Source organism: Charadrius vociferus, unplaced genomic scaffold (genome assembly GCF_000708025.1).
Source record: "Charadrius vociferus isolate BGI_N301 unplaced genomic scaffold, ASM70802v2 scaffold423, whole genome shotgun sequence".
NCBI lineage: Eukaryota > Metazoa > Chordata > Aves > Charadriiformes > Charadriidae > Charadrius > Charadrius vociferus.
Genome location: NW_009648149.1, coordinates 1,408,353 through 1,423,077, shown reverse-complemented (window position 1 = coordinate 1,423,077; position 14,725 = coordinate 1,408,353). Strand labels below are relative to the sequence as shown.

Sequence of the window (14,725 nt, the reverse complement as noted above, 5' to 3'; positions counted from 1 at the left end):
TTAGGTCCCCTCCTGAGGGCAGGGTTACCAGTATCATTCCTCCAGTAAGCGTCATCCCCTACGCTGTCTCAGGACACCTGTGTTCAGGTCAGCATCTTTCTCATTGCCGAGCTTTCTTCCAGGGATAAGAAATGCCACCGATTCCCTGCTTCTGTCAGTTAGGCTCTATCCTATGAGCCTAATTTGAATGTCCTAATTTCAAATATCTCTTCCTGACACAACATCTCACTTTCTTTCCACTTGTTAACTCGTGTTATTTTCCATATATATCCTGTTGCCGGCTAGAACAGCAAACCAGTTGTGCAGGGCAGTCTTTGAAGGTCAATGAGAAGTTTATGAAATCTGAATCATTTCAATTTAGCAAAAAACTCTTTAGAGACAAATTCATTTTAATTAAATATAGCTGTAAGGACAGTTGAATCTATGGAAGGACTTGTGCCACAAATAAATGAATGGGGAATACTTATTCCTGAAATAAGAAGTAATTCTACATTCTAAATTTGTATTTATTTCTACTGGCAGCTTGCATTTTTGTGACCTTTACTTCATCAGAGATGTTTACATGGCCTTGATGTATCTTGCAAGTTCCATCTGTTTTGTCCACATTTTCAGAATGAACACATCACCATAAATTTTACAAGTATTTATGTAGGACTAATTAGACTTTTCAGCTGACAAATCAGCATGATTAGACGCTGCCCATATGGTGGGGTTTTGGTGTGTTGTGACATTTGTGAGAAGAAGACTGTGACATGTTTGTTCGTTGCAGTTTGAAGTGGATTCTGTTTCCTATGTTTACTCTACGTTATTATTTTCCTCAGGATGCCTTTGGACATCCTGCCAGTGAGATGAGGATAGGGGAGCTTCGTCCGTCCATGCCAGAGACTCCGTTGTACCCACCCAAACTGGTTCTGCTGGGTAAAGAGAAGAAAGGTACTAACTTGACTTAAAACCTGTTGGATTATAGCAGCATATGTACTGTACGCAAACAGACACACTACTTGGGACGTTCTACCCTTCACTCTGATTTTAAAACATATTACATGCATATTTGTGCATGTGTATGTACATATCCGTAGCTTCAATTTGAAAATGTATTTTTCTGGAGTTTAGTTTTCAAATACCACCTCCTGAAAACATTTGTGTGTTTTGTTTCAGAATCGACCGATGAGTCTGAAGCAGATAAGATCCATTGTCTGAATAACAGCGTTTCCTCAGGCACTTACTCAGACTATTCCCCTTCCCAGGCTTCCTCAGGGTCCTCCAACGCGCATGTTAAAATGGGGTCCTTGCAGCCAACGGCTAAAGAAGCGGTGAATAACTCTTTGTGGGGAAACAGGTGTGATCATCTTTCTTAACACAGCTTCTGGTTGCCTTTTGTCTTACGTTGTCATATGCATTCACAGCCATCCTATGCTATCTGTTACGGCATTCAATTTCAGAAATACAACTTTTTTACCCGAGTCTTGCAGGGGTGTACGTAGCTATTCAAAGCCCAGCCTGCGCGGAGTTGGCCACCCGTTCGTACTCTATGAATGTCAGTAATTCCACAGCTGGTTTTTCAACTATGTGCTATAACTGTGCATTAAAAGCGCCTAGTAATTGAGCTGCAATTATTCTGCGCTGTGTGGTCCTGAGCTGCAGCTGGCTGTAGTTCGCATAGAAAGCAGAGCGTGTCTCTCTCATATTATTGCTGTCCTGAGCCTCCCTCTGCCCTGGACCTCCCAGAACAACGCAGTTCTTTGAAAGTTGTAATTTGCACTGGCCACGAGCAACCTGAAAACGCTCTCGTACCATACCAGGAACACCCTGCCCTGTCTGTTCCTGCCCTAACTCACCGAACGTAGTTCCATCCACAGGCTCTTCCCCATTAGAGAGGCTGGAGCCTGCTCGCTGGAGGCACGTACAATCTTGGTGGTGAGAACACGCACAAACTGAATCTGCTATTTTTGTTTAAGAAAAAAATAATGTAAGTGTAAAAAAATCTCCCCTTGCACACATAGAAGATTATTTTTAAAGCAGGAAAATACATTCAGCTGGATGTATACGACTACAGCATTGAGCCACCCAGGCCTTTTGGCTTACTTCTTAGTTTCTCTAAGAAGAATCTGTACTCCAGTGCAAAAAACTGCTGCAGCCATTCATGCCAAACCCCTGGCACAAGGTGCACATCTCATAGTACGATCCCAAAGCCAGCATATAGATAGGAGAATATTAAATTGCCTTACAATTGCGTCTTTCTGGTGACTGCTTATGTGCTGTAATTGAGGGCATTTTATCTTGTTTCGCTGTGTTTTGGTTTTGCAGGCTGGCACAGTCATTTCCGCAGCCCCTTGAAACAAAGCCATTGCTGAGCCAGCGGGAATCGGCTCCGGTGGGGAACCTGCCACCGCGCACCGACCGGCGCCCGCTGAGCGACACCTTCGCCGACAGCTGGAACGACAGCTCGCACTACGATAACACGGGGTTCGTCGCGGAGGAGAGCACGGTGGAGAACCCTAGTGCTAACCCCCTCCTGAGCACGAAATCCAGAAGCACATCTGCGCACGGACGCAGGCCATTGATTAGACAAGACAGGATAGTTGGCATTCCCCTGGAGCTGGAGCAGCCGACGCTCAGAAACACACACGAATCTGAAGTGCCTCCTCCCAATCCTTGGCAAAATTGGACCAGAACCCCTAGTCCTTTTGAAGACAGGACAGCTTTTCCTTCCAAACTGGAAAGCACCCCCACCACCAGCCCTTTGCCTGAGCGGAAAGACCATATCAAAGAGTCTCCTGAAATGACTAGCACTTTCACGCCGGGAATAGCATGGGAATATCACGATTCAAATGCTAACAGAAGTCTCACAAACGTCTTTTCCCATATCCACTGTCGCCCAGACCCTTCCAAAAGCGTTATTTCGATCAGCAAGAGTACGGAACGGCTTAATCCGATGATGAGGGATTTAAAAACTAACAAATTTAAGAAGTCGCAAAGTATCGATGAGATAGACATTGGTACATACAAAGTGTATAATATACCCTTAGAAAACTATGCATCTGGTAACGATACTGTAGGAACCCACGAGAGGGTGGACAAGCTGCTGGGCCCGGAGCACGGCATGCTGAGCATGTCCCGCAGCCAGTCGGTCCCCATGCTGGACGACGAGCTGCTGACCTACGGCAGCGTCAAGGTGCAGCCGCAGCAGAAGCCGTCCGTCACGAAGAAAGTCTACCAGTTCGACCAAAGCTTCAACCCGCAGGGAGCAGTGGAGGTCACAGCGGAGAAGAGGCTACCGCCACCTTTCCAGCTCAACCCCGAGTACATTCCCCAGCAGAGTAAAAATCTGCCCCAGGAACTGGTCAGCCCGAGGGCGTACCGCGGCTACCCCCCCGTGGAGCCCATGTTCTCCTTCTCCCAGCCGTCGGTGAACGAGGAGGCGGTCAGTGCCCCCTTTGCCAGCCAGGGGGCTCGGCCGGGCTTCTTGAGGAGAGCGGATTCGTTGGCCAGCTCCACCGAGATGTCCATGTTCAGGAGGGTCAGCGAGCCCCATGAGCTGCCCCCCAGCGATAGGTATGGCAGGCCTCCCTACCGAGGAGCTGTGGAGCGCCAGAGCAGCATCTCGGTCTCTGAGTCTCAGTTCCTCAAGAGGAACGGCAGGTACGAAGACGAGCATCCTTCCTACCAAGAAGTGAAAGCCCAGACTGGCAGCTTTCCAGTCAAAAACCTTACGCAAAGGAGGCCCTTGTCGGCAAGAAGCTACAGTACAGAGAGTTACGGCACATCCCAAACCAGGCCGGTGTCAGCGAGGCCTACAATGGCAGCTCTGCTGGAAAAGATTCCGTCAGACTATAACTTGGGTAACTATGGCGACAAGCCTTCCGATAACAGTGATATAAAGACAAGGCCTACCCCTGTGAAGGGAAATGAGAGCTGTGCTAAAATGCCCGCTGACTGGAGACAACAGCTACTTAGACATATAGAAGCTAGAAGGTTAGACAGGGTATGTTTGGCATTTCTCTGCAATTAATGCCTTTAGTTGTGTGTTTCGGTATTTCAAACTATTTGCACGTACAGTGGTAACCACCAGAATTCCCAATAATGAAATTCCTGCATTGGTGTCAGAGGAACCGACCCCGCAAAGGGGTCTGGGGGTGCTCCAAAGCAGCTGGAGTGAGGGGTTCCCGGGTGAACGAGGGACAAAGAGGCTCTGCACGGGTAACGGTGCACGTTACTGATGTAGTAACCGCTGCAGCGCTGTCTGAAATAATAAAAAAAAAAACCCAAAACCATAAAAATCTCTCCTTAGCAACAGAGGTGAACGTGCTGCTGAAGTCCACCGCTTCAGTAATGATCGGAGAGCGTTAAAAAGATGCTGGATACGTCTTTGCAGTAAAAGGCAATAAAGAAAAACGTCACAGATAAAAAGGAAAATAATGTATTTTAGCTTTCATATCGCTGTTAGTGGAGGGGATTTAAAGGTGTCTCTTAACTCTGAAATATACACTGCCACTGTTTTTAACAAGGAATATGATTATTCCTCCTTTTAGCTGTAGGAAGTTATGCTTATTCGCCTTCTATACAAAACAGTACAAGTGCTACAGTGCATGATTTCAGTAATGATCTTGACTATTTAATCACCTACTTCATGAATTGGATTTATTTCATAATCTGAAGTGGTTGTGAAAAATTACTGTTGTCAAGTGCGTAAGTTAGGTATACGGACACGTTTTGAAACTATTTTATGCTAGATACTTGTCAGTTTGGTGTTAATATATTCATTACCTTCCAGTTGCTCAGGTGTGATGCATATTAAAATATCATTAAGGGTCAAATGGGTAAAGCTTAAAAACTGGCTTGAAGGCTGAAGCTTTCTCCTCACTTCAGCTGTTTTCCTTACGTTGTGTAAAACTGATTGGAAAATAGGTAATAGCTAGGCAAAATAGCGCACCCCAAGTAGAGACATTTCTGGTGGAAATAAACACTTCCCAGGTGTTGCTCGTTTAAGAAATATCTTTACGCTTAGTTCACAATGTATATTTGCTTAAGAAATACTTTCTCTCCAGGCAGAGACTGGAGAATTTATCTGGTTAAGCTGAGTTGATAGCGGTCCCCGCAGGTGCCAGCGAGGTGGTTCCTAGCCGCTGGCGGCACAGGACCAGCAAAGCTCCGAGAAGCTGGGCTGCGCGGTGGGGATGTGAGCGCCCGGGCACTGCCATGCCGCAGCTGCTCCAGGAGAAGACGTTGTCCCTCCGCCCACGGCCGGCGAGATGCCGGGCTGTGCAGGACCCATGTACCGGCCCGACCGAAGCTTGCCCCTTGGGGGCAGCTGCTAGCCAGGGAGCAGTGGCCAAGCTCAACGGCTGGGGCAGACCCTTCTCGTTTGGGGCTTTTCCTCTGCCTTTGGTGCCCTTTTATGCTAGATCCATGTTTTCTGGCCCATCCACGGTTGCGCAGACGTACCCAAATTTGGCCGTATTTGCAAAATAAAGCCTTGTACCGTGTTATATACTACAATTTTCAAACAACAGATAACATATTTCATCTGCTGTCAGCGTTGAAGTCTTTTATGGTATCCATTTTATGTATAATTAGCAATGTATTTGCTTCCATGTGACCCAGTGCATGCCTCAGAAAGCTATTTATTTCTTGGTACTGTTTGTTTGCTTAAACTAAAACTTTGTGAAATTAACCATATATGTGTGATATTTAATTCGATGAGCATGTGTGTTCATATCCTGTCACGTGGTTGTTTCCTCTACTCAGACCGCTGCTTACAAACACAACACAGTTAGCCTTGGCATGCTGCACTCTGGAGGGTTTTCAGCAATGCATGCCGGCAGAAGCATGACTTTAAACTTGCAGCCTAAATCTAAATTTGAAAACCAAATGCTTCAAGAGCTACCTCTACCGAAAGTAAGTATGGGATAGCCAGCATATACCAGCATTACGAAATAAATTAACGATACTCCTTGCTTTTTCCTGGTTTAGCTTTCGCCTATTATTCATGCTTATACGATACGCAATCCAAAAAGCAAAGATGATATTAACACGGTTTTCCTGCTCAAAAATCTTGCTTTTTGGATGAAGTAGCTCACGTGGCTTTCATTACTGCTTTCTGCTCTCGTGTTACAAACTGATGCGATCATTCTGTTTTCTCGATGACTTAATCTGTGCACAGAAATGGGGAGCGTGTTTTGTTTTGCGACTGTTTGATCTTAGGAAAATTAACGTGGAAATGTTTCATACGCATTTAAATAGGCTCCAAGAGATAGGGATTTTAACATATGAATATTAATTGGGTATGCTGTAATAATTGATGTGTTTTGATTACACGCCTACCACACCTAGATTAGTTTTAAACTTTTGTTGCATAATGCCTATAGAAAGAAAATAATTTTCTCATTTTTTTACTGTTTATGTTACAGCTATTAGCGCTGTTTTGTTGATAAGAACATACATACACACACAGTTATACACAACCAAAGGTTTGATGGGAAGAAGCACATATGACAAGCCAGAGAGGGACCTTGCAGAAGTATTTTCAGAGCACCAGAGAGGAGATGCTGAGCCCTCACCCCGTGTCACGCGTGGCCGCAGCGGAGCCGCAGCAGCGCCGCAGCAGCATCCCGTCGCAGACCCTTGCGAGCGGTGGTGCTGCGGGGGTGGTGTGGCGCGGCGCGGCGGGGGGCCACGGCAGCACCACAAGTGACGAGCATCCTTAAGGGTCGTGCTGCGTTAGCATCGGTAGCTGTCGGTACAAATTAGCAACATCTCTGCGAGTAATTAAAGGGTACCAGAGCACACATCCAGGCGCTGAAATGGGATCATCTGCGCTGTTAATTGCTGGCCTGGCCTCAGGCACGCTTTGGCCCGGGCCAGCTGGCCCCCTCCCAGGCAATCCCTGGCCCCGGCTCCGGAGGCAGCACTGGCCAGAAATTCCCAAAGGATGGCTTCAGTGCCCAATTTAAGAGTTTAGATCCAAGCCTGTTTAGAAGAATAAGAGAATTTAATGGTGGCAACATGACCAGATTGTGTGGGTTGGCCAGAGGACAGACCTTAGCACCGCTTAGCTTACGAATACAGGCACGTGCGTAGTACACCGGATTTCCAAGCAAAGCTGTAATAGGTTCACAGTGCGCACACACACACAGAGATCATTGACAGGTTTCTCCGGCTGTAACTTACTTTCCGTACACTGTTCACCTCATTTACACCTCCCATCCAGCTGTCCCTGGATTTAAGCAAGTCCTACTGTTAGTGCGTGCTTCTCTGTTGTTCAGTTAATGACATCTAGGTGAAATCGTAACCGTAGATGTGTGTGTGTTTGGACACAGACAGCTTTCCGGTGTTGGTCATACTGTTTTTTTCTTTCAAAGAATTTGTTTGTCTATTTGGGTATAAACTAATTCTTGTCCCAAGTCCTTGAAAGAAGTCCATTTGGCACCAACTCCAAATAATGGTTCTATTTCTCTACACACATTTAGGACTAAGGTATTATATATCACTTTAAGAATTTCAGGCTGTAGATGAATATGGATACTAATGTATGGATTACACAGAGGAAATTCATGAAACTGTTTAGGGTGACCTGTTTTGAGGTGTGATCTTATGTAAATTATTCTGCTTTATATTTCACCAGCATTTCATTGCTACATACCCATATAAAATGTGACGCTGAACTGCATGAAGGGGGTGTATTCGCTTACTGTACTGTTGGGAAAGCAGTGAAAAATTATTGTTGAACAAATAATTGAAATGTTTAGTATTGTTTAATTCTATTCCTTTACATGTTCGAAAGGATTGTGCATTTCTTAATGAATCCAGGCCACAGCAGCTTAATATTTACCTCTTCTTCTTCCTTGTTGTTGTGGCCTAGATTCAAGAGAGTAATGAGTGAGGTCTAATTGTCCAGTGGAAGATCAGGAAATCAAATATAACAATTACTTATTTTGAGAAAGCTTATTACGTTGATTCTACTCCATGTATAAAATGTTTGAACTGCTGCTTTTCATTTTTTACTGAGACTTAACAGATACGCAGTTTGTTTGCAGTCTGTCCAAGCTGTGTAAATGAATAATATTGCAAGTAGACAAATTGATTTTACTGTAGAAAATGAAAAGAAAAACCTGTTATCACAGAATTTTCCTTTTTATTGAGAAAGCACCCTCTATATTTTTTCTTCTTCCATTTTGAGTGCGAACTCACCTCTGCGGATTAGTCAGTGGCTTATGAAAATGGCACAGTGTTGTCTGCAGTGATGAAGGAAATGCTTTGCAGAAGAGTGCTTTCAATTTTTGGCATCTATCTCACAAGTCTTTTAAAAGAAGTGTATGGTTTGGTGCGCTTCATTCTCAGAAATGTACAGTAGCGGCTCCCTTTAGGAATATCCAGCGTATTCACATGGATCCCATAGGAGGAAAACCAGGAGGTCCCGTAGGAAGCAGCCGCAGGAGTCCCCGGGTCTCTGCGTGGCGAGGGCACCCAGCACGGCCGATGAACTGGGCTGGCAGGGAGGAGGGCAGATTTCCAGCCCAGCCTTGGCCACCCGGGTCTGCGGGTGACTCTGGAAGGGACAACGGCACATCACAGAGACGATGGCCTTTCTTTTTCATTGCTTTTGACTACTCCTCAGAGAAGAAATTTTTGGAATTGTACTTTTTCATTTTAGAAGCGGTTTGCTGCCCTGGTCTGAGATGAGGTGCCCCCTGTCCGGATGAGGGCAACGTGGGGCCGTGCGGCACAGTGGGCAGAATGGCTGATTCCTGAGTTTAGGTGGGCACGAAGAGCCCAACCTGTGCCCAACCGGGCACCCACGTGCTGATCTAGGGACAAACAGGGCTCCACCTGTCCTGGGCTGGGGACCCTTGGGCAGGGGCTGTCCCCTGGCGGCGAAAGGGACTTCGAGCCATACGGTCGGCTTTCCTGCCTGTCCCTCCGCCAGCCCACAGCCCTGTGTGGAAAAAGTGCTAAGGTTGGCGTGATTTTTCCATCCTTAATAGGCGCAAAGAAAGCTCTGCAGGGAGCTCTTGCAGTTTCAACAGAGGAAATGTTTTTCTAGTGGTTTTTAACATAAGGAAAATCACATCTTTCCTGATTTTTCTTCTTGAACGATGAAAGACTTACAATGAAAGTTTTATTTTCTTTTAAATAATTAGGGTTGATTTTTTTTTTTACTTAACCTCTGAGGAGTATGATTTAAATCACAATTTACTTCTGTTTACTTTTAAAAGATTTTAAAGCTTTCATTAAAACAAGTTCTTAATTGACCCAGTTACCAGCTTTAGTATTTCAAAGCAAAAGTTTTATTTGTTCTTCAGTCATCTATAAAGAAGTGTTTCATGCTTTTTTTTTTAGTCTAAGCTGAAGAAGAAATTGCTTGAATGACAGAGGGGAAGAACAGACTTTTTTTTTCCTTGCAGATTGCTATTAATCAGAACTGAATGAGCACTGTATAATGCTCAGTGCTGTCAGCAGTAGTACAATGTTGGCATTTTGGAAAGTCTGACACAAAAAGCCATCCCCACCTTAGCAAAATTTCCAGCTATGGTAAAGAAATACAGAGCCAGAGAACAGAAAATCAGGATGGGACAGAAAACGTACACATATCCTCAAAATACTGAAAACAGGAGTGAAATAACCAGGGAAATGATTGACAAAGAAGAAACGTGTATAAAAGGAGAGAAAAGTGGAAAATAATAACAAAAGCATCAAGCTCATTTAGGAAAATTTAAATGTGTGTTATGTCCATTCCTGTTCAGGAAAGCATTTAATTACTGGTTAGTATTGTAGATACGATATCCTGTTAACTTAGAAGAAAACCAGCTGTAGCCTAGAGATTGCGCTGTGCGAAGCACACCGCAGGCAGTGATGCACGGAGCGTAGTGCCAGGTGAGAGTAGTCACAAGTTCAATGTTGCCATTAAGGAGTATTTTCTGAAGAAAATATAAGCATATAATTTATCTTGGTGGAAAATACTTAATAAAAAAGTTTTGGGTGCTTGAGTGACCAGTAAAAAAGCTCTAACTCAAATGATCAATGGCAGACTGCACGCTTAAAAATGGAACTTTGCCAAAACTTGTTTCTCTGAAAAAAAACGAGTTACGGTAAATTAGTTTTCTCTTTTCTCTCATCATTCATTATTCTCATTATTCCTCTTATATATCTTTCAAGATCTCCTGCTTGCAGGAAGTCCCAGAGCAATATGATTGCACGTTCACGAAATACTGTAGAAATTTAAAAGGATTTCCATTTTAGCAATAGTGTGTTACAGTCTAACTGGGTTGATTGCTGAACTAAATATGAAGAGAGAGTTTTCTGTGGCGGTGTGACAGTGACTAAAGGCTGCCCTACCATTTCTGCAACAGACCCCGTCGCAGCAGAGCAGCATTCTGGACAACGGGCAGGAGGACATGTCTGTGAGCAGCCAGTGGAACCCCTACCCGCTGGGCCGGCGGGACGTGCCCCCCGACACCGTCACCAAGAAGGTAAGCGCCACCAGCAGAGCTGCTGCCATCGCTGCCGGTGTCCGTCTTTTCCCAGCGAATCACTGCAAGGAGGAGAACAGGTTAATGAGGACAGGTTTGGGAAACGCCTGTTTTTCTTTCAAAGTTTAAAGCAGTAATCGTTACGAATTAAGGGTGGTGTTTTCATGCCTGCTACCTGCTTTTGTATTTCTTTCTGCTAGTAGTTACGTCTGTGGTGTGTGAACCGGGCACAGTGGGCTTGGCAGATATGTTCCTGCCTGTATCAGGCAGCCCTCAGCTCCCTCTGGTCCTGAAAAGTCTTCATTGAAATTTTTCATTTCGATTGCATTCTTCAGTTCATCACCAAAAAAAAACCCAAAGTGTGTTGAGATGGAGGCCAGCCCAATGTCTGGGCTGTCGCCAGAGACATCCTACGCGCACATCATTTGCTGATAAAGTCACTAGAAAAGGTTCTAATTCCTAGTGCCTCACCGCGGTAGGTGTCACATTCCAAGGCTTGGATCTGGGCTGCTCCTATGAAAACACCGGCTGCTCTCCCCCAGCCCCAGCTCGCCTTGGCTCATCCACTGGGAAACTGCCCTTTTGAGAGCATAAAGCTGGAGAATGGAGGATCTCTGACAAACTAAACTGTGCTTGCAATCAGCTTTAGAAGGTGGAGCCCCACACGTCAGCAGTGCTATTACATTGGTTGTTATCTATATGGAGATCGGTCCTGCTCATTCCTGAAGAAAAGTCTTACGGGTGAATAAAACCCATGCGAAAGTCATAATGTGTGCACTAATAACTTCTGTAGCGTAATTAACTGTCAGCACTGATGAGGCAAATATCTCCCTACTGGCTTCACATCTTTTAGTGCAAGGCAGTTTGAGAAGCAGTAGCCCTCGCCGTCGTACCAAAGTAGAGACAAGAGATACAGATGTACGAGAGAATGGCTTGAAGATGGAGACGAAAGCCGTGGCCCCCAGAGCAGCCCGGAGACGCCTTCCCAGGCACAGGAGGGGAGGAGGAGGAAGGTGCCCTGGCATTGTCTGACAGCCACGTTAGTCGAAGGTTTTCTTCACCCCCTGGTATGCAAGAAACAAGGATAAGAAATTTAAGAGTCACCGCTTATCTTCACCGGCATATTGGGATAAAACCTGCGTTTGTCGATTCACACGATCTGACACGGTCTGTGTCTTGCATTTGTGCATCATCAGTGTTACTATAATAAGAAACTGCAGATTCTGTTTCGTTCTGAATATTTCAGTGTCTCACTGCTGGGATGCGGTAAGTACAAACATTGCATAACCATACCGAAATCTGCTTAACTCAGTGGAGCAATCCATTGTTACATTCGTTGTCAGCGACTTTAATTATACTGTAAATATTGGACACTGAGCTGAAAACAATTAACTTTTGTGGCGGATGTTATATAAAGTAAAGAATACAAATGAAATTGGGGAAGCAGTCTGCATAATGGGAGATTTTTTTCAGCAGAATAAATAATTCTGTTTCCAAGAAAGGCAGCTTACCCACCTCCAGCAAGAGCCCCAGTGTGAATACACAAGAAGCAGTGATATGATCTCTTGAAAGTCCATTAACAGGAGTAAGAAAATGAATTCTGAAAGTTGTTTACCCACCACGCTCAGGAGGCGGTTTGCAGTGTGCTGTTAATGGCGATGCTAATCTCCTCTCCATTGAAAGTCACCTCCAGTGCCGTGCACCTGCGGATTAAAATGCAGCAACGATTTGAAGGCAGACTCAGAAAGTCTGCTGTAGAATTGAAGTTCAGCATAACAAACAATTAAATGATGTAAATATGAATTGTAGTATATGTTGCGTTTTTCCACTAACATAACGGTACTGGTGGGAATGGGCCTGTGCAGAGCAGGGTCACTACATGGTAGAGCTCTGCTTGGGAAACCACTGGAAGAAAAGCTGAGACTTGTTCTTCCAAGGGGAAGAGCGTGTGCTATAGACAATGGACTATGTGCTCAGCCTGATATAGTACACACATCGACACAGTAGTCCATGTTCCTAAATTATCCACACACCAAGGGCTACTGTACACGTAGTGATGGCTATTTATGTATGTTAAGTAAGGTGGGAATACCACATGGTAATCACTACATAGTTATGTGAGGTGCGCCTGGTTGTTTCTGTCCTTTTTGCTGTATTTTTGTTTTAAATTTGATCATTTTTGTGATCACCCCATAATTTCTGGGCTATTTCTCTTATGGGAAAGTTGGATATTTTAATCTTCAAATTGAATTATCCACTGATTTATTAAATGACTACAGTATTTATGCTTCCTGGAAGACAACTTCTTCTGTCATGTCAACCAGAGAGGAGGCAGCTGCATGCCTGATTAAATCAGTTGTATTCCAAGTTAGCTGCTCTTCCGTACAAAGGGAAGGGGTAGAAGTGTGGTGAGGGATCCCCTAAAAGGAGCCTGGAAGTCGCTCCTTATGCAAAAGAGAGGTTGAAGAGCGAGAACGAAGCTGGAAAATGGACATCAGGCCAGCCAATGTGGGAGCGGGGTGATGACCCTCTAAGAGCTACGCGGGTTTGGGGATGCGTAGAAGGACTCTGTTAATTGGCCTCTGCTGCTGCAGGATCGCAGCAGCCCACACGAAGGCTGAAGCCATGTGAACTCTTGGAGAGCCACGCACAGACTGTACTGGTCCCGGTGGATGTGGAAGGAGCATATGGAACCGCAGCAAGGCCTCAAAACTGGGACATACAGAAGTGCCTGAGTCACCATTTCTCTCCCTTTCTGACTTGGGAATATTTCTGTCAGCCACAGCTGCGAGGCTGGAGGTTCTTTCTGTTCCATCGCCAGCATCTGCTGTTCAATACAGAGGTCTTTTGAGCTGATGAAGAAGACTGGAGGCTTTTCAGTGAGGCAGCACAGGGGTTTTTGTATTTGACATAGACATCTTGCTCTGAGGCAGACAATGCTGTGACTGCTGCGGTGAAGGTGGGATTATAGCTGGGGCAAACAGCAGAATTTACGACATTCTGCTTTTTTGAGGACCTCTTGTGATGAGTATGACTCAACACGAAGTACAGAACTGTGCTGCAGATGCTCCTCACCCTGCATCTCCACCGTGCAAGGTGACACGGATTGGGCACTCCGCTGCGGGCATGGCTTGTTGCTGCTCTGGAGTTCAGAAATAGCTGCAAAGTCCATCTTGAGCATTTTCTTTCCCTTCTGATCTTGGATGAACTGAAGGTCTCTCTGCCCTGCAGAGTGGGATGTTGGCAGTGCAGACTGACTGCGCCAGGCGATTCTTGGAGGAAGTTTGTGGCTATTAAGCACTTGCAGGTACTCAGGTGAGCTGTGTTTTAAGAAGAGTTTGGGGACTGAAGATTTGGGCACGAGGAGCAAGAGATTTTTCTGTCACCGCTCACTTTGAGACTGACTCTCTTGTGCTAAAATGAAGAGCCATCAGACGTATTCTACCAAGTCCCTTTCTCCAAATGTAGTCGGCAAAAAGTAAGAACAGATCAGCTTTGCGTGCAGTCACTGCGTGTCTTGCTGGGATTCTGTGTAGCTCCAGCTGCATCTCTGTTAATGATGTGTTGTGCAGACAAATCTTGGAACTCCATTAAGATGGGTTTTTGCTATGGCAACAAGCAATTAATTCTAATGCCCTGGCTGCTGTAACTTCCAAAGCCAGGTGATTGGCCAACGGGTAAGAAATGTTTTGATCGTTTGCTGTATTAAATTTAATCTCATCTAAAATACAGTCTCACAGTTGGTGACTCTTCCACCAGGATCATAAAGGTTCAGTAGTACTGAGGATTAGACCTTCAGGACGAGACGCGGTTGGGTCGTTGGCTGGTGTAAACTTAATGTGAAACATTGCTTAAGTAGGTCTGTTTTGTCCATAGAGACTTGTAGATGTCGAGACATGCAACCATCATGCTCTTTCACATTCAGGCTGTTTAAATAACAACACAGGTTGATGGGTGCCTATAATCTAAAAGCGCTCAGTAGGAATGGTGTGATGTTTTGTGGAGGTAATGATGTTTGATCATAGAATGGAGCACGAATGAATTTTGCTCCTTTCCGTACTGCGAAGTTGCATGCGATTATTTATAAGCAACATCTGAATCCTGTAAATATGAAAAGTGTAAAATTGTCTCAACTGAATTTATTTTGCAAAGGTTTACCACAAATGTTTATGTAATTCACATGCCTAAACAGAGGCTGTGCATTGAAGAGTAAGCAAGTATGCAACTTTACCATGTCAAGAACAGAACACCGAAAG

The 14,725-nt window shown here is 44.9% G+C and overlaps 1 protein-coding gene across 1 annotated transcript in view; it reads left to right on the top strand.

Moving 5' to 3' along the window:
• LRRC7 (leucine rich repeat containing 7) overlaps positions 1-14,725 on the top strand; it is a 103,439-nt gene that overhangs the window by 77,629 nt on the left and 11,085 nt on the right. The window contains exons 16-20 of the mRNA XM_009883995.1: positions 822-933; positions 1,159-1,339; positions 2,308-3,985; positions 5,749-5,898; positions 10,350-10,469. Of these exons, the coding sequence (XP_009882297.1) occupies positions 822-933; positions 1,159-1,339; positions 2,308-3,985; positions 5,749-5,898; positions 10,350-10,469 (2,241 nt within the window). The remainder of the gene's footprint in view (positions 1-821; positions 934-1,158; positions 1,340-2,307; positions 3,986-5,748; positions 5,899-10,349; positions 10,470-14,725) is intronic.